Source organism: Salvia miltiorrhiza, chromosome 7, assembly GCF_028751815.1.
Source record: "Salvia miltiorrhiza cultivar Shanhuang (shh) chromosome 7, IMPLAD_Smil_shh, whole genome shotgun sequence".
Lineage (NCBI taxonomy): Eukaryota > Viridiplantae > Streptophyta > Magnoliopsida > Lamiales > Lamiaceae > Salvia > Salvia miltiorrhiza.
In genome coordinates, this window is record NC_080393.1 from 23,150,517 (window position 1) to 23,171,285 (window position 20,769).

Here is a 20,769-nt window from a genome sequence, read left to right on the forward strand (position 1 = left end):
AAATCTTGCTTGGTCTTCACTGGGAACTTGAGTAAGGAGTAGATCTTTTTGTTTTGGGGTTTTCTAGAATTTGAAAGCGAGAACCCCTTTATTTAGTTGGTGGACCTACTTGAGCCGGATGAAAGGAAACTTTCACGTCCGATTTTGAAAGGGGGAGATCCTATAGGATCCTATCCTAATTTTTCTTTTGCTAGGCCCATAACGAAAAAACCTACTTTCTTGCGATTACGAGGTTTATTCGAATATGAAATCCAATCTTGGAAATATAGCATCCCGCTTTTTTTTACTACCCCGGGCTTCGATACATTTCGCAATCGAGAAATCTCTACCGGTGCAGGTGCTATTCGAGAACAATTAGCCGATCTAGATTTACGCATTATTCTAGAAAATTCCTTGGTAGAATGGAAAGAGTTGGGGGAAGAAGGGTCCACGGGGAATGAATGGGAAGATCGAAAGGTTGGAAGAAGAAAGGATTTTTTGGTTAGACGCATGGAATTGGCTAAGCATTTTCTTCGAACAAATATAGAACCAGAATGGATGGTTTTGTGTCTATTACCGGTTCTTCCTCCTGAGTTAAGACCCATCATTCAGATAGATGGGGGTAAATTAATGAGCTCAGATATTAATGAACTCTATAGAAGAGTTATCTATCGGAACAATACTCTTACCGATCTATTAACAACAAGTAGATCTACGCCAGGAGAATTAGTAATGTGTCAGGAGAAATTAGTACAAGAGGCTGTGGATACACTTCTTGATAATGGAATCCGCGGGCAACCAATGAGGGACGGTCATAATAAAGTTTACAAGTCAACCGTCGGTAATACATCAGCCAAGTCCGGCGAGTGCGCCACCACCGTCCGGTGGAAATTACCGACGGTGGTGGCGCCGCCGCTAATTAGCGACGGCATTTGCCGTCTGTGATTTTCCGGCAACTCTCCGTCGTTGGCAGAAATGCCGGCGGCGTCGCCGCCGTTAATTGTCGGTGGCGGCCGATCGCCGTCGGTAATGGCGTTACCGACGAGCAAATCACCGACGACGATTTGCTGCCAGTAACGCCGCCGGTAACTACATTACCGTCGTCGTGCCGTCAATACCGACGGCAAATCGCCGTCAGTAATCTCCAGTTTTTTTGTAGTGTTCTATATCTTATGTATACTAAAAAATATTTAGTTTATTGGTTTTGGATCCAATAAAATTTATTTTCAAAACTCAAATACCATTAAATCATTAACTATACAAGCAGATAAGATGTCGTCTCCTTCAATGTAATTTCTTAAAAAAAATTGCAACCAGATGCAACCTTATTTTTATCATGACCGACCCTGGCAAGGGCAGCGCCGCAGCAGGGAAAAACTTGAGAGAGCTAGTTAGAATTTATATGAGCATCCAGATACAAACTTAATCGTCATAGGCTCTTAGTATAAAAAAATTCTTATAGGTCAAAAAGACCATCATCACATTCACACTGACGTCAACTATGCCACGTTCTCTACCCTGCAATTCATGCTTGTTGTCCATGCTTCTACGCTTCACGCTCTCACACGACCTATTCCACTGTGATTCAATCGTCGTATTTGTCACACAGACTTACCGGCGAGAAACTTTACTCTATTAATTTTTTTTTATTATTCATTATTTTACGATTTATTTAATTACTTGATTTTCATAAATTACTTCTCGACTATTACTGACTTGAGCATTGGAGGTCCTTCCATCAACTTCTTCACCATCGCCAGTACTTCTATGAGAACTCTAACATGTCTGTGATTTTAGGTTGTTGGTGCCTGCTGTCTAAGACAACTCTGACGTTCACTTCTGTAATTAGTGGATTTATTCTTAGCATAGTTCCATTTTATTTAGATTTACTTTAATTTATATCAATTTGGATTTGATCTAATTTGTGCTAGTGTTGTTATTGTGCGAAGAGTATCTTGTATCTATGGGGGAAAAAAATAGTAATAAGCTCCATTGATTATTGAAGGTAATACTGAATTCAGGTTTGTGATGAATTTATGAATAGTTGGTGAGATTTTGAATTGGCTGTGAAACAGGTCATCTCCAATTTGAGTCTACTCCCAACATTGTCAGCAATATAAATAGGGACTTATCACTTCAACCATCAATTTATGATGATGAAAACCCAACATATCCAAAACTCAAACATAGCTATCACTCCCAAATTGAATTGATCGCATGAGTTAGAAAAAGAAAAAGGATAGTAAAATATGGTGACACACCAATATGATGATGCACCCCAAATTATAGAAACAGCTTGTGATATAACTGACATAGGCCTCCGTGAGATTTGGACATAGCAGTTTGTAATAATTATTGGCCTTCTTTTTCACGAGTCGTTTTCATATAATTGATTAAGATGATATTGATGCATGAGCTACTCTAACTTTGTTTGCTTCGAAAAGGGTAAAATGGGTACGTAGGATTTGCTGCTATTGGATGCTTGTACTCTAATCTTTCATTCCATCGCACCTACCTACATATGTGTACACTTCCATGTACCTTTTATTCTTCACCTGCTCTTTTAAATTTCTTGCACTTCTAACGTATTTTCAAATCAAAACCAAACTTTACAAACAGATTCTTGCAATTTTAAATAATTTTATAGCTGGTATCGAATTTACAATTAATTTTAGTGAATAACTGTGATTTTCAAAAACAAAAATTAATTTGAAAAAAGAAACAGTGGTCCCTCTAGAAATTCTAATTGTTAGTAGCTATGGCCTATACATGGGGACGGTGTGTTCAATTGTAGGTGCATTTGGACAAATTGAGGGAAGCCACACCACATGACCAATGCTCGATCACATCACTAAAACTTCATGGACTCTCATGATGGGACATATTGAATCCGATTACATTTAGAATTTTTGGGTACAAATTGTGTTGTTTTTTTACATTCTATTCCTATAATTTACGTGTGTGTGTGTGTTTTGAGAGAGAGAAATTTAGAACAGGGAATCCTAATAATGACTATTAGAGCATCTTCCCGAATCGCCAAGGCTCGAGGAGGGCGCGCTTGACGCGACGGCGTTTGAGGAAGCCGCGTGCATAGCACGTAAAAAAAAAGGGGGGGAGGAGGAGAAAGAAGCGCTGCTGAAAATGAAACAGACGCAGTGAAAAGAAGAAGAAGCGCCGTTGAGAAAGCTAGAGTTTGCGGTCGTTCATGTTGTCATTTTTATTTTATTTTTTTAATTTAAAAACTCACTTGCATTTGGAATAGTGGGCTTATTGCTCTATTTAATTTTCATTGGGTTTTATGTTAATTGTGATTTTTTGCTCTAAATTTTTAAAATTCTTTTAATTTTTGTTACCTAAATTTTAATTTTTAATATAATTTTTTATTTTTAATTATTGTAATTCTAAAATTTAAATTTAATAAAAAAATTAATTTTAAAATTGAAGAGATTAAGTTAAATGAAATAGAAATCAAATTTTGATGAAATTTGGATTTGAAAATTGAAGAGTTAAAATGGAATAAAATAGAAAGAAAATTATACAATTTTAGAGCCTTTGCATTGAGTGCGGGTTCTAAGGTGAGAACCACCAATTAGAGCCCCTCATTCGAGATACTCTAGGAGCATTTCCAATGCAAAGGTTCTAAAATGGGCTCTAAGGAGGTGGTCCTCACCTTAGAGTCTCCAATCTCCATTGCATTGACTCTATAAGGAGCTCCAATTTCTTCATTTTCATTTTATTCTATTTTTACTTTTCGATTTTAAAATTCAACATTTCATTAAAATTAAAATTAAGCATTACATTAATTAAAATAATTAAAATAAAAATCACAATAATTTATGTAATTAAAATCTAGATTATAGATCAATCCTCTACCTGAGGATTTCTTTGAACATGTTGTTGCGCAATGCCAATTGCGTTTCCTACATATTCTAAGTGTCTATGGTTAGAAGAGAGCCTGGAGAATAAGATATTCGAGCCTTGAAAGAAAGGCATGAATCCCATCATCGGGATAGAATTAGAAAACCCCGGGGAAAAAGGGGAAACACCCGAGCCTTGAGCTATATTTTTATATAGTCGTTGACTTGACCTTCCAGTTTTTGTAGTAAATTTGAGAGAAGAAGATGATAAAGTGAGAAAAGAAGAAAGAAAAATTGTTGTGTTGGATACAGAAAATGAATTAGAGGGAAAGTGATATTTATAAAGGATTAAAAGATTAAAAAAACTAAAAATAAAAATAAAGTGAAAGAGCCGATTTTTCAAACGGTTGAATTTAAAAAAAAAATTGGAAAAAACTGTTGTATTTAGATTTTAACATTTTTTTTATTTTTTTAATTTAAAAGGGGCTCGTGTTTACACTCGCCATACCTTTCGCCCCGCCCCCCCCCGCTCGGCTCTCCCCTTCGTCTCTGCCTCGCACCCAACGGGTGCGCCAGAGCGGCAGCGCCTCCAGCGCGTTGCATCGATCCGGCTTGGCCACCCCCCATTAGAGATGCTCTTAGTATTTTTTTCTTTTGGTGTGATTACATTGCATTATGTATGTTCAATACATTAAATGCATATTTGGTAGATTTTACAAGCCTGAATATCTAAATAATTTAGGGTTATTTATGAGTTTAGTACCCTCGATTATTAATCAAAGAGGGCTCTGGATAAGACCGAGGTCCTCTCTTATTTCATTATTCCCTTTTGAAAAACAATATCATCTCACCTATGAAATAAATTAATCTTAACGATGCAATAACTATTCACTAGCTATTTCTCTTTGTATTACTTAACTTATTTTTATTAAACATGTGAATCTTGATTAATCATGGAGATAAGATGAAATAAATAACCTGATGTACAAAATGATGCCAATGGAAGATGAACTTTTGCATAAAGAATATTGGAATGGCTCTTAACCCTAGGCGGAACTGTCTTTGCCAATGTTCCTCATTCTACATATATAAATAGGAGGCCATCATCTTCGTCTATCTTCTTTCCGCCATTTGCTATTCTTTGAAACTTCTGGCGACACGTATTTCTAGAAGAATACAGACTCAAGACATCCTTTTTGCTGCCATTGATTTCCTACGACCACTCTCCGATGAAGTTTTTCCTAATTTTTCCTCTTTTTCTTTCGGTCTAAGGTATTTTTTCCCCTTGGTTTTGAAAATTCTAGTTTTAGGTGTAGATTTGTCGAACCACCATTATTGTGTTTGTCCCTCGTCCTTTATTTTTTTTTTGGGTTAATGGCCAGAAAATACACGAAGTTTCACCAAATTTGGATTTTGCACATGACCTTAAAAAATAGCTCCAGAATACATGAACTATTGATTTTATCGCAATTTGCACACGGCGACAATTCCGATTAGGATTAATTTTGACCGGCCATGACGTGGACAACATTTAATATTACATGGCATGACACATGGTATTTTTTACCCATTGACAAGACATGTAGATATTTAATATTAATTTTGATATTTTTAATCTTGTTTCAACTCCTTTAAAACAAAAAATTAAAAATCCCACCATCACCATTTTTCCACCTCCATCACCACCACCACCGTTTTCCAACCACCGCCGGCGTGCCGTCAGAATACGGTGAATGTTTCTCCGCCGTCTGTGGGGCGGTGCTATGAGGTCAACTATCCCCGCCGTCTCTTTGTCGACGTTGGATATTTTCCCCGCGTGAGAGGCTGAGAGCTCAATTTGAGCGAAGATGAAGTGGTCGTTGGCCGATTGCCGTGGGAGAGATTTGCAGATCTGGGGATTTTCCCTTCTACAATAAGACTCGCGCCGCCTCTGAAACTCCGGCAGCCACAGGAACAAGCAACGTGAAGCCGCTGCCCCTATCATCGCATGAAACCCTAGCCCAGTACCACTTCTTTTTCCCCTGATTCTTGGCCACGGCAACTTTCGCTTCAGAGAGAGATTTAACTTGTGCCATTTTTGGATCTCAATTTGTGCAAGTTTTGGATCTCAATTTCGTTGACTCGGATAGAGGCGGTTGTGGTTCTGGATTTGGGGGTTTTGCAGAGGTGGCGGCGATTATGGTGTTTGTGTGGTGCCGTCACGTTGTGAGGCGGTCGTGGCCTAGACGGCGGCGTTCGTGAACAGTGGTGGTGGAACGCGGCAGTTGGAGACAAGGCTGCGCGGTGCGGCACGATGGAGATGGAGGATGGCGGTGGTGCTCGGCGTTTGGAAAAGACGGCAGATCTGGGGCGCTAGCCTGAGCGGTGGTGACGGCAGGGTGCGGCGGGATGAGGTCAGTGTCATCTCTTCTTCTTCTTTTTTTTATTTTTTTTATTTTTTTAAATTATATTAACTCAAAACGACGTCGTTTTAAGTGTTAGAATATAACTACAAAACGACGTCGTATTACTTGAACGCCGATGCGTCCACATCTGCAAATTCCAGGAGCCATGTCAACTAGGATTTAGGTTAAGTCAACGCATGTGCAAATTGCAATAAAATCAATAGTTCGTGTATTCTGGCGCTATTTCTTAAGGCCATGTGCAAAATGCAAATTTGGTGGAACTTCGTGTATTTTTCGGCTATCAACCCTTTTTTTTTAAATGGCCATTGTTAGTGCCTGCCAAAATTAAATAAACGCGAGAAACGACATGCGTAGTTGTAACATTTCCGATTCCACTCTCACCTATGAAGAACTCGAGCATATTATTAAAAAGGTATTAAAATGTCACTTAGAAAATCTCGAGTTTAATTTACAATCTAAGGGTAAAGAAACCCATGATTCAGTCCGAAGAGACACGATACTTTCCTGAAAGAGGTAAATTGAGGCAGGCATGAGACTACCTCCCCTTCAATTCATCATTGACATAAGTAATTATTTTGGCATTCCTTTTTTTTTTTTTTCAAATTTCTCCCTCAGCGATGAGGTGTGCCCTCGCCTTTCACATAATTTATTCAGACAATGAGGTCCATGATACCTTTCTCATATTCTACAAGACCCAAATACTCAAGAAAATCAATATCAACTATAACTTCTCTTCTTATCTCAAGTACAACATAAATTTTCTTTCAAGTTTGACGTCGCATGATAATGGCTTTATTGATAAATATTTTTTTTGTAAAGACCACTCAAGGGGATTGGTCATCATACTTTCATCTCATTGAACCCACATGGCACCCCTATACACATACTTCCCCAAACCTGACGTGATACCTCACACCTTTGAGTTAGTCATCCTAGCTAGCTAAACTGAATAAGAGCCACTCCCTCTGCAAATTTGATTGTAAAAGGTTGACTGAGAGTAACTCACTAGCAGCTACCGAGCTTTTTCCCGTTTATCCTCCCTCCAACATTGATAATTTTACGCTTACAATATGATTCCATTGTCTCTGTGTTCTGATATGTATTGCTATTGTCCCTTGTAATATTTTTTTTGTCATTTTTTATATGGATGTCGTAGAAAGCTTTTTCAGGGATAAATTTAGAGGAATCCGCTAAAGGCACTTTTGAAAAAGTCGCCAAGGCTGGCGTTGAGACTGGCGGTGGGGTAATTGGTGTTGAGGCCAACGAGGATATATGTTAGTGTTGATGTGAGCGAGGGCTCTCAACCTTTCAACGCTCCTATTGTGAAGTTCAGCCATGGACCGCTACGCAAAGTTCAGTCCATCCAATTTGTCACTTGCCACCTGTGCTACCTCTCAACACCCTTTTTTCACCAGCTTTGGAATGAGAATCCCGATCACGTTACGATTGACCCCACATATGATCCCGCTCTTCCCGATGAGGGAGCTCTTATTCCTCAATCTTCCCGACAAAAGGCTCCAGCCACCAAAGAAGGTGGAGCCTCCAAGATGCGCAGGGCTGAGAGAGCCCCCATCATAGAAGGCATAGCCGAAGGTGACATCGTTGGCTCCGCTCATTCTCTTTCTTGCAAGGGTGTTCCCACTTCCCAAAGCGTCCTCTCTCCAATCCAGTCCTGTTCGCGATTTAAAGGGAAAATAATTTTTTGAATTCATGGATGGTCGATCCCACCGCACTGATCGAGCTAACATGCAGAAGGTTTCTGATAAAGAGGTTCAGCATCTCCTTGTGTCAATTCTACGAAATTATGCATTTTTTTCACCTATGTCTTTACATGTTTATCTCATTGTATCTTATTATGATTATTTTTTGCTTGGGCTGGGGATGCTCAAGTCTGCTCAGAAGGTTAAGGAACGCGTAACCCTGATCGCGAACTTAAAGGAGGCGAAGACTGCTATGAAGGCCAAAGATGAAGAGGTCATTGTATCTTATTATGATTATCTTTTGATGAACTCTTCAGGTCGATAGATCGTCTTCTGTCTAGTGTTAACATAAGCCTTTATCAATTCTCTGCTTTTTATCTTATCATCTCGATCCCTTAATCTTGCAAATTTCTTGAACAAATCTTGTGCATTATTGTGAACTTTCAACGCAGTGTCTCATGTTGTTCTTGAAGAAGTGCAATGTTGTGTCACAACCCTGGTTTCCGTCCATTTTTATATAAATATTTTAAGAATAAAGTTTTAATAGCTTCAGGGTTGTGGTAACTGGTAATTATTATTTTTTTTCTTTTTCCTCTCTTTTCTCAACTTTGAGTGACTCTCAAGTCTGCTTTCATGAATGACACTATTGGGTGACTTCAATTCTTTCAACATCGGTGACTTTAAATATCACAATTAAGCGATTTCGAGGTTTACATAAAGGCGGCTTCTAATATTATATGTTATTATTGAGAAGGTACAACATCACGTCCTTCAGCCTTGTATGACATTCAGGCCTATTTCACAAAGGTGATTTTGGCTATTCTTTACTAAGTGATTTTGAAGCATACCACGAAGGTAGTTTTAAGATTACCATTAGGTGATTTCGAGGCACGCCACAAAGGAAGCTTTAAGTATCATCGTTGGATGATTTCGAGGCATACCACGAATGTATCTTTAAGTATCACCACTAAGTAATTTCGAGGCATACCATGCAGGTAGCTTTAGCTATCATCGTTCAATGATTTCGAGGCATACCATGATCGTAGCTTTAAGTCATCGTTGAATGATTTCGTCCCCTACTTTAGGTATTAGCCCTGATAGTAGACTTATTATTTCTTTTAAATGTAAACTTTATGTGTATTAGTGGACGTAAATCTTACAGTATGCAAAGTTAACTTATTTATAGATCCAACTTTCGAGAGTAAAAAAGAAATTTTCAGTGACTCACTCACGTACCATCATGAATGATTCGTAATCATGAAAAATCTTGACAAAATTGTCGAATAACTAACTATCTTGTCCTCCCCATTCGTATCAGGGCTGTCGGCTATGTTTACGTATTTGCGATGTAGCAAATTCAGCAACGTCATGTCAGGGTTGAGCATTCATCAGCGACCGATTTTTGTCCTCATTCCCTCCTTGATTATTAATTTGGCTCTGAAGGTGTGAGAGCCTCGACCTTGATTCATTTATGTTCTCATTTATCCTTTACCCAAAGTGTTTTCCCTCTTGGGTAAGATTCCGTTCTTTTGGCAATGTCTTGATCATCGCCACTGCAATTGCCAGCCCTGCGAAGAATACTTAAAATAATAAGGATAATATTGAATATACTTATAATGGTCATAATCCTGGGATCGTAGTGATATCATAGTGATGACACGTGATTTACTCCTCATCACCAAGGTCATTTCTTATTTCATTATTCTTTTTTGAAAAATAACATCATAAATTAATCTTAACTATAGAGTAACTATTCACTATTTCTATTAATATTACTTTTTTTATTTTTATTAATCAATTCATGTTTAAATATGCATACGAAATAAGTGGTAAGAAATACTAAAATTAGAAACAGCCCCGCCTCGCAGAGTTATAAGTTGAAATACATTGAGTTATTAACGGTCATGTAGTGGGAATATTAATTAGTAAGACTTAAGAGTAGTGGCGAACATGAGAAATTTGAAAAAATATTATTGTTAAAAAATGTGGTGAGGCATATTGATAATATTGCAGATCCCGATCTTAAATTTAAAATTATGGAGGGAGATGGCACACGCACATGACACATATACATATTCATAATCATCTCTAGCTAGAAAAATAAAGCCAAGAAAGAGAGCGTGGTCATTTCGTCATCCTTCCTGTTCCCAAGAGCAAGAAACAGAGAGAGAGAGAGAGAGAGGTCCCTCCTCCTTGGGAGTGAGTGACAATAATAATAAACTGTTTGATTAGCAGACGCATATTTAGATTGTAGAGTGTGAAGAAAAAGCATCATTCACCACTACCATTTGAATGGGCAGAGAGTGGCTATATTGGGTGGGAGTGCCCCGCCCCTCCACCAGAAGGCGGAAGCCTCACACTCAGACTCAGACCACCTCCGCCGGCTGCATGTGTGCCGTTTTTCAGCTCTTCGATTTGCATCACCACCTTCCTCTCAATCACCAACATTCTCTCGCCCCTTTCATTCAGCAACAATCCATCTCTCACCATGCAGCCGTGGACGCACCAAGAAACAGCTTGGAACTGGAGGAGCCACCCGCCGCCATTCAACAAGAAGAGAATTTAAATTTCCCTGTAAGTGTATATAGCGTACAATACGCTACCCATATATCTCATGAGCTTCCATAAAAATAAAAATAAAAATAAAAATGTTGTGCAGGGTGGAATCCAGATCAAAACAAGAAGAAAAGATGATTCCGGTGCAGAATCCAGCATGGATTCACCCTCAACAAAGACCCCAAATCTGGTAGCAAGGCTAATGGGCCTGGATTTACTTCCAGAAAGCAGCTCCCCCTCATTTTCCTCAACAAAATCAAAGGACAGAAACAGATGCTTCTACGACGACGACATCAAAGTCGGCGCTCGCTCCTTGCCGGAAACACCAAAAATCGACTACCACCGCCTCTCTCTGCAGATAAACAAAGAGAACCACACAAACGATACAAGGCCCAGATTCCGACAGCAGCAAGACGAGAACAGCTACGCCAAGCAGATTTTGAAGCAAGTCAAACAAACTGTGAGCACAAGAGTCGGGCTCGACATCACCAACACCACCAGAGACGAAATCAGACGGGATCAAAATCTCCTCATCAAACTCTCCAAGAAGAACGACACCAAGCAATCCACGACTTCGCCCAAGTTAAGGATATTAGACACCAATAAAAGTCCAAGAAACTCAACGTCTTCCGACACTAATCCGCCCAAGCCTAAGCATCAGCCGCACAAGGAAAGCAATAAAACAGGGAGAAAATTAGGCCCAAAAACTAGCGATCAAGCCATCAGAAACAAGAAAGAAGAGGCATTTGTCCGACCGCCGCCGGCGAACTTGACGGAGAAGAAGTCCAAGAAAGCTCCATTGTCGAGTGAGCTTCTTCATTTAAGTGGTCCCACGATTCTGCCGGTCAAGAAAGGCCCTTCCCCTCCTGCTACTAAACTACCTCAAAAACAGGTATTCAACACTCTCTTTTTTTTTTTTTACCATTTTTTTATTGCTTTCATGTTGATATCTGCAGCCTTTTTTGGATACTTTCATTTTGGAAAGATTATGTCTTTCAAGAAAATACAATTTATATATGCTGAAAAATTATCAAAATGGTTATAAATGATGATGCCTATATTCGAGAGCTCGAGCTTTTGTGGTCAAAAGAGATGATATCGGTCATGCTTGTTTATACTTTATATGCTTTTAATCGATTATACAAGTATTTTAATCATAAAAATTGTGGAAATTATGAGAGGCACAAATAGGGTAGAAAATCCAAAAATACATGTCACTGTCATATCCCTGTGAAATTAAATAAATGGCATTTGATAGTAGTATTTATTTCCAATAATTTTGGTTTGTGGGTTGGTGCAGGCACAGGTATCAGATGCTCTTTCATCGAAAAGGAACACACAGTTATCTAGTAATACGAGCCGGTCGTACAAGCAGCCGCAGCCGCAGCCGCAGCCGGATAAAATATTCACCGCCGCGGCGGAGGAGTACAGATGCTACATCCAGAAAGTCCTGAAACGCTCCGGCATCATCGACAAATTAACCCCTCTAACCCTAGGCAAATGGCACACCCCTTCACACCCCCTCGACCCCTCAATCTTCTACTACCTCGAGCTCTTCCACCCCTCCGGCCGCCCCCTCCGCCGCCGTCCTCAGCCGCCGGTGCAACCGGAAGCTGATTTTCCAGCTGGTGGACGAGATTCTGGCTGATATTTTAAGGCCACACTTGGATTACAAGCCGTGGATTAATAATTATCAAGGCGCCGAATGATTTGAGTTTGGTGGATGATGTGTGCGAGAGAATCGAGAATTTCCCTGGCGCCGACTGTCAGGTGCTTGAAGATATCGACATGTTGATAGAGAAGGATCTGAGGAAGACGGCGGTGAATGGTTACTTGGAGGAGGAAGGGGAGCGGTTGGTGCGTGAGGTGGAAGCTGAAATTGTGGAGCGGTTAGTGAGTGAGACGGTGGCGGACGGGGTCCGTACGGAGAGGCAAAAGAGGTGGTTGGCACGTGCGTGACCACATTGCCTCTTCCACGTCACAAACAGACTGTATAAACCTTTCTACTTTTTCCAATTTTCCATACTCTGCTATGTTTAACTTCTTCCGTATTAAACTCTTTTTTTAATTTCTCAACTTTCTCTCATAATATATACTCACCCTTGGGCATTCAATCTGATTAAATATCTAATTATAATTAATATATATACTTAATTCAGTAAATTTTAATTGTCTGTACATAAAATTTTATCTAATATATATCTATATATTAATCTCAACTTTAAGACCGACGACAATGGAAAGCGAGTTTGTCATAAAATTGTGTAAATAAACACTACCATTTATTAACAAAAAAATTCAAAATGAATTGCTTGTTTCTGTGTAAGAGAAACAGATACCAAAATAGATGAGTTATGAGAAAATATTGTGAACCCAAAATGCAGTCCCAAAATTATCCAAGTGATTATATGAATCGCTTTTCCTAAAAAGTGGACACAAAATGGAGAATCATGAGCATATGATTCTCAATTTATGGAAAGATGAGCTAGCATCAATAAATAGCAACAGTCCTACCACCATAACATCTCTAGTAGAAAAGATAGAAAGTTTATTTTTCCCAATAAAATCTGATTTAAAAAATCCTACTTTTTTCACTTTTTCGTGTCTACATTTGTCCAGCAATGAAATCTACTTTCATGTGGAGGCCCTTTTTAACGTACAGGAGGAAAGTGAGAGATACAAAACATATGGTCATCTCAAAATAAGATGTACTCTTAATTTCCTATTACGTTACACCCTTGCTCGAATAAATTGATTAAATACAAATATATTAGTTGATGTTTAAAATAAGGAAGTATATAAATAGATGTAATACATATAGTATCTATTATTAATGCTTAAGCCAAAGGTATTAGTTTCGAATTCACCATTACATCATCTCTTCAACCAAAAAAAAATAATCAATTTCTTAATTTTTTTTGTTCTTTTAGAAAATACTAATACGTATATATTTCTAATTTGAATTTGTTGAAGAATATCAAAGGGAGGGAAAGCATCCACCAATTTGAAATTGGGGATAAGCCCGACCAGACACAAAGCACAGTGATCACAGAATTTTATATAATTATATCTTTGTAAGAATAGATATATAGATAGATACATATATTGCAACGGAAACCTGCAATGCAGTTGGCCTAACTAAGTAGTAAAATATACTGAGAGTTTCTACCGGTAGGTGTCAGTGCAGATGGGAAGAAACAAAACATGGAGAATATATTTAATAAGCATATCATCATTTCTTACACTGCGTAACCTCAACAACAATGGGCCATCATCTTCTCAGTACTTCCTCCAAGATCACATTATTATTCTTATTAATTACTTTCATCAAATTAAAAAATATATGCATCTTTCATTTCAAAAACAAAGGAGAAAGGACCGTAGTGAAACATTAATTTTTTATATATATATATACTTTATTCTATCAAATAATACATATGGGTGTATTATTGAAGCTTTACAAATGAGTGAATGTGACTGACACCCACCATGTCGTAAGCGGGAGCTATCATTCCTCTCCTCTGTAAGGTAATAATCTCAGATTCAGTCTATTTATCCCTTTCCTATTTACTCACTTTATCATTATATGTTATGTATGCATTCATAAGATAAAGTGTTGAGTCACAGAATATTTTTCTATTAAAAAAAAGGAGAAGAAAGAGTATTTGATGTACATAGTAACATAGCTAGAGTTGCAAATTGCCATAATTGTAAAAGGTCAAATAAAGAGGTGGTGGAAATGAATCCGCACATAGGAAAAAGATGAAATGATGTAGATGAGAAATGGAAAAGTGCACGTGCAGGGTTAAATGCGTTGCCACCAATTTGAATTTTGGGGGCACATGGGTTATTATAACATATGACAAGAAAATGGCTACGACATTAATGAGGGAAAGAGATCCAAGAAGAGGTCTATCTGACTGCTCCTGGTTTCAATGATGCACCATCAATTTTAATAAATGACTCATTCTTGTGAAACTATGATATCAAGAGAGTGGTGAATTTAATGGCGCTTACCTGTCACTCTCAAACAAGGATGGCTGCCAGTTTCCATTCTTCAGCAGGAAAATTCTGGCAGCTACAAATGGATCATCAATCACCCAAGTAGAACCATAATCACAATTGTGAAAATCATTTTCCATCAAACAAATGAAAATTTACAATTAACATCTATATTCTAGGCCATGCACAAACACTACAACTAAACTACTAGGCCAGTATTGAACAAATTCAAGTGACATTTTTCAACCAAACTACTATGCCACAGTTGAGGGTCATACTCATCCCTTCAAGTTGAGTACAATAACATTTCATTTATAAATATGGACAAGTTTTTTCATGTTAGATAAATCAAATATCAAATGACTAAAAGTAAAAGATGATAACCTGTTAATTTATGTCATGATAACTGACTAGAATGTGTCCAATAAAATAAAGAAGAAATGAATTTAGAAAATGGCCGAGAGCCACAAGTTGGTAAGGATTGTTCACTCTCAAGCTCTGCCATCCACATCAAAACCAGCTCCAGTCCAACCAGGTGCTGCATGCCCTCTTCCCTTAGGTACTGCTCCTATTCCCCTTACTCTTCCTTGATTTGAACTTTTCTTCTTCCCTCTTCCCTCGCTGTCGCTAGAAGGCTGTCGGGTTTGCTCAGTTATCGCGGAGTTCTCTGTTTTAACTTCAGTAGATATGATTCCTATAGCTCCAGTGGGTGGTCCCGATGTACTTGGAGCAGCAGAAGAAACTTCAACTGTACTACCCTGTGGCAGTCTTTGATTTCCCTCCTACACGTTGTAATTAGCCGAAAATTGTCAAAATTTCTCAACTAGAGTTACTCAATTTTTAGTTAGTAGGTGGTTTCTATTGCAGGGAATGAGTGAATGTCAAACATTAACAAATGTGTTATGTACGACCAAAAGGAACAAACAAGTATTTCTGCACTTCACATTTTGGAATCAGAAAATGTGACATCAAATAGGATATAATGATTTAGTGAGGTAAGTCCGATTTGTTCACCTGGAAACTCAAGTATATGAACCATCAGGGAGAGAACAAAAGCATTAAGCATAGACAAACAAAATACATATGAATACTCCAAAATGAAGGTACATGTGAATCTTACTGAGGGTGCATGTGTATTGGAAGATCTGCTTGGGTTCAGAGACTCCATACGGCGCTTCAGTTCCTCCAGTCTAGCAAGCTGGCTGTTGCTACTTTCCTGGACCTGCAAGAGCATACAATTAAGATGAGATAAAAGTACTCAAATAAATTAACATGGTCTGTTTCCATTAAGATTCAGTTACCAGACTATTTAGATCGTCACAAAGCTTCTGTTTGATTGCTTCCTCATCCTGCACATCTTTCGCTGCTGCTTCCCAGGCCTAGTAATAAGCAGAATGTTTATCAGAGAGTACATAGAAAAATGGAACTGATCCATCTGAGACCTTCAAAAGAAAGAAATTTTATAAACTCCAATGTAGGAGAAAAAACAGATCTAATACATGAACTAGATTCCTTTAGATCAAGTAGATACTAAAAACAACATTTTAGGTGAAAAATGAACCCACTACTAAGCATAATACAAATACGGCACATTAAAAATATTATAATGTATTTTTCTGCCCCTTCACGAAGAATAGGACTGGGAAAAGGTGAAAAATCAAGTACAAAATTCTTCAACTTAATAAAACGCACATCATGAATAATGAGGTTATGAGAAGAAGAAATTGAGGTATGCTGACTACTTCTACTTCCCTCTCCAATAGCTGACAATAGAGTCAAAGAAAGAAAATCAGGTTTGTAGTTTACTTAATATTCTGAAGATACCTTTTAAGAAAGATTCCTAAGATACAAACTAGGTGACTAATGAGTAATGACAGCAGCTGAAGATATCTCTTCCCTCTCTCAAATGATCTTTGACTGTGTATTTTAATCTCATTCTTCCCAAGACCTGAGGGAAGACCTGAGGTCTTGGGTTCGAGTCGTCCATCGCGCGGTCTTTAAAATTTCTTTATTTACTTATTTAATTTATCAAAAAAAAAAGTAAATATGTATATTACTAATCAACTAGAAGTTGATAATGATACATCAAACAGATAGAAAGAATTCATTATGTCCCGTACTGTAATTCATAAAGTACATGAAGAAATATGTGATGTTCATGTCATGGACCTTGTAGTAAATATATATACATACAATGGATATATCACAAAGATCAGCTCCTTTATGGAAAGAAGTATACCTTTTTAGCTTGTTCTTCTTTCACCTTAGCCAAGCGAATTCTCTCTGTTGACATTTCTATTTTCTTCCGTAGGTGTTCAAGTGCTAAAAGAGTAAGACAAGAATGACATTATACTCTACAGAACGTGCAAAATTATTCTTAGTACTTGCTGACAAACACATACCAGCCTTCTTTGGACCGGCCGTAAGCTTCATTTCCATTGAGAGGTTCGCAAGTTCTCGTTCAACATCACGAATCTTAGAATAGTTTTCTTCAATGTACCTGAGTGGACATATGATACATTATTCACACACCTGATACATTGATATGGATATTTGCATGATGAGGTAACTGAGACAGGAAATGCTAATGATGAATCTGTCCGGTGTGAAAGGAAAACACATTATGTGTATACACATCTTTGAATCCTAATAACCTCCAATTGTAAATAAAAAGAGAAAGGATTTGCAATGGTAACTCAATTACAGCCAAGAACTGAAGCTTCCTCTGAATTCTTTTATGTGAATCATTATTGGTAGAAAAATAAGTACAATGGTTTCCTTATTGATATGGTAATCTAATCAAACTCTGGCATTCCAATAAACTTAGTTTGGGCGTCAAGAACTTCGAGAGTCGGCGAATCACACTCACTAGTCAAAGACTTTTCCTAAACATCACCTTTTCACACTCGTCAAAATATTTCGCTAAGAAACTTGAAGATCATGAATGCATCTGAACATTGCACGCCATGAAAGCATAATCAACAACTCCACTACTGAATTAAACACAAATAAATTATGCTAGACAGGACACTCTTGATAAGTTCATCACACACTCTCGGATCAGTACTACATTTGAATAAATACGTGATGCTGGCCAAGAGAATGACTTGACCATCAGAGTGTTCATTAATTTAAAACTTGAGATAAAATACAAACTTCACTAGGAGAAATTCACATCAAAGATCAGTAAATATAGAGAGAAATTAGTGGAGGGATGAGAAGCAAGCTAACGTACTTCCTCAACTGAAGCTGCTCTTCCTCAATTATCTGAAACCCAAAATTGAAAACAAAATAAGCAATCAAAACAGTAGTTGGTGATTTGAGGTGTCAGTGAGATCTAAACCAGAATTCCGGCACTATACCTTCTCGGTGTAAGCTATGATAGGAGATTCTCGGGCCAGGCCATCAGGCCCGATCTCCGGAAGCAAGATTGGAGCCGCATTGCTGTTCGGGCTGGGGTTCTGATTCGTTGACATGTCAAACAAATCTCAGCAATCCAACGCCCAAATGAAATAAATTCTTCAAGTGATGCTAGACGCACGTTGATTTTGGGGAAGCTGAATTACTTCCCAATTCTTCTGCGTGACGGAGATATTGCCGGCAGAAGTCAGGGTCACAGCATTGTGGTACAATCTCTTCTCTTTTTTTCTGTACAATCTGCCAAAGCACGATTTCTGGATGAAAATAATGTTCTCCAATTATATATATTTGCATATTGGCCCCCAATTTTTTTATCCATTCTCTTCTTTTTGTGGGATTCATTGACGTATAATAAAAGAAATAGCTTTCTTCAACCATATTCATTTATCTGCAGCAAGCTACGAACTGTAAAACTTCCAAGTTTTCGACATTCTGATTTGTCCGTTTAATCTTTACAAAGGTTTCTGTTTCCATACTTCAGAATCAAAGTACTTTTAGCTTTAAAAAATTATATGACGACCTAAAAGATTTTAATAAGTAAACTTTTAAAAAGAATTTACACACCCACGTAAATTAAGAGATTCCAACACTCAATTTATTAATTGGAGTGATGCTTTTTACATTTTACTAAACTTTTAAAAAGAATTTACACACCCACGTAAATTAAGAGATTCCAACACTCAATTTATTAATTGGAGTGGTGCTTTTTACATTTTACTAGCATTGCATTCCGTGCGATGGATGAAAAAATATTTTTAAATTTTATATTTATATAAAATTAATACTAATTCAATTATTATACTTACAAATATAATAAAAAAATTAATTTTAAATATATTTTAAATGAATATTGAAAAAATAAAAAAAATCACAATCATAAAATTTGATATTATGAAAAACAAAAACAAAAAAATAAGTTTAAAAAATTAAAAATTAAAGTATTAAATTGCGGTTTTATGTAAAAGAAAGAAAAATGAAAAAATTCCTTGAAAGCACAAAGGCGCAGACTAAGGTACCGGACTCAAAAAAGAGTTCGTAAAAAACAAAAAGTTAGCTACTCCAAAAACCTAAAAGGCTTCAGCACCCTAAACACACAACCACCTAATAATAAGGAAATTTCATGCTTGTGTGACGATCGTATTGTTGGCGATAGTATTCATAACCTGCATACTAGCACTTCTGTTATGATCAACAACAAAGTCCCTCGGCTTATAATCCATTTTCACCGCATTCCTGAGGTGACTTTTTATATTATCTTCCGGAGCCTGTGGAACACGCGGAGGCTCCATCCCCTTCAAAGGATGGCCCCATCGCTTAGGCATTGCAACGAGCATTTGCATGCCCTGACTAACTTGCTCTTCTAACCTACTAAGATGACTATCGAAATCTCCCGATGCAGAAGTGGACGGATCCTTGCCGTCCAGGCCAGCTGCCACATTAGTCTGGGCAACCTCCTCTCTCTTACCAGCCACAGCGATATGGTCGACCACACCACCAGCCACTTCGGCCACCATCGCTTCCTTTCTCACCAAATCCGTTTCCTGGGCCATATCGCCATTTGCTCCCAAAACCAAAGCATCAGAAGCATCATCAACGACAAATTCCTCATCCATCTTCTCTTCGCTATCCGACATAGTAACAACCTGCAATAGATCTGGCCCATAAGCATTCTCCACGGATCCCTCTTGCTCCAAACACCAACTTTGCTGCTGACCTTCGACAGTAGCATAAGGCTCTTACCGCGCCTCCTTCCCTGACTTCTTCACCTGCCTCTCTGCCGAACATCCCTCCTTTCTCGGAGATTGAGAATTTCCACCTTCCCTCCCCGCAGAATGCTCCGTCGGCACTTGATTCACCTCCCTTCCCTGCGTAATCAAAGAAATTTCATCCTCATTGAAGACAGCATTTGCTAAAGGGCCAAAAGCATTGGCGTTCGCGAAGACCGCCTCCACCCCTTTTCTTCTTTGATTCAAATCCTCCAGCTCCTTCAAAATATTCTCCTCTGCAGAAAAAGGTTTTCGCTGTTCAACCATAAGAGTTTCCCGGCCTGTTTCCTTAAAATTGTGATCAATAGGCTGCCAGTTTTTGCCTTTTAATCTAGGGGCAGCAAGCCCAACCCCTTTGATGTTGTTGGCTTTATTAGCATCAGTATAATTCATCTTCGGAACAACGTCCGTCGCTGTCACTTTGCATTTATTGCATTTATCCCTATTGTGCCCTGTAATCTTACAAAGAGAGTAATAGAGCGGCAGTTGCTCATAATAAAACTCAATGTAGAAAGAATTAGTACCACACCCAAGAGTCATCGATTCTTGAAGCGGTTGAGCCAAGTCTACCTCCACCAAAATCCGGGCAAAATGCCCAACTTCTTTATACGCCGAGGGGCTATCAAAACGTATCGGGAGACCTATTGTACGACCAATGGCAGCAAACACTTCCGGATGCCATAACTCAATCGGAAGATAATATAACCTGACCCAAACATGGCATAGAGAAGAGATTTCTTTGTAAGGGTCAAAGAATCGAACCCATTCCCTGATTCGGAGAGAGCCTTTGGATAATTCCCATCCAGCTCGTTGCTTCGCCAACGCCTTATCCTCAGCACATGTGAAAACAAGAGTGTAAAACCCTTTGGCCATAGGAATGAGAGACCAACTTTCCTTAACTTGCCAAAGCTGTTATAGTTCTTCTTTAAGGGCAAAAGGGCCGTTATAGGCTTGTCTCCCTTACGTAGCAATAATCTACCAATGAGAGCATGACTGCAATTTTTGACTTGTTTCTTATAGAAATCCATAGGAATATCAAGATTATAAGAGTCACCGATCTTCTCGGATTGCAAAGAAACAAATT

At 38.3% G+C, this 20,769-nt stretch overlaps 3 protein-coding genes and 1 pseudogene across 3 annotated transcripts; 2 read left to right on the forward strand and 2 right to left on the reverse strand.

Annotated features, from left to right (window-relative positions):
* Positions 1–584, forward strand: part of LOC130993539 (DNA-directed RNA polymerase subunit beta-like) — a 5,123-nt pseudogene extending 4,539 nt beyond the window's left edge.
* Positions 585–9,951: 9,367 nt separating this feature from the next.
* On the forward strand, positions 9,952–12,573 carry LOC130993540 (uncharacterized). Its single transcript, XM_057918465.1, is given in 5 exon segments — positions 9,952–10,515; positions 10,601–11,389; positions 11,798–12,072; positions 12,074–12,190; positions 12,192–12,573. Coding segments are annotated over 5 exon segments (1,728 nt in total). The 5' UTR covers positions 9,952–10,233; the 3' UTR covers positions 12,457–12,573.
* A 2,217-nt stretch (positions 12,574–14,790) lies between these two features.
* LOC130993541 (uncharacterized) lies at positions 14,791–18,332 on the reverse strand. Its single transcript, XM_057918466.1, has 7 exons — positions 17,862–18,332; positions 17,735–17,766; positions 16,902–16,999; positions 16,739–16,821; positions 15,801–15,878; positions 15,620–15,721; positions 14,791–15,281 (listed from the first exon to the last, which is right to left on the reverse strand). The coding sequence occupies exons 1-7, from the start codon at positions 17,973–17,975 to the stop codon at positions 14,991–14,993; spliced, it is 798 nt and encodes a 265-aa protein (XP_057774449.1). The 5' UTR covers positions 17,976–18,332; the 3' UTR covers positions 14,791–14,990.
* Positions 18,333–19,655: 1,323 nt separating this feature from the next.
* Positions 19,656–20,558, reverse strand: LOC130993982 (uncharacterized). Its single transcript, XM_057919021.1, has one exon. The coding sequence runs from the start codon at positions 20,556–20,558 to the stop codon at positions 19,656–19,658; it is 903 nt and encodes a 300-aa protein (XP_057775004.1).
* Positions 20,559–20,769: the final 211 nt, after the last annotated feature.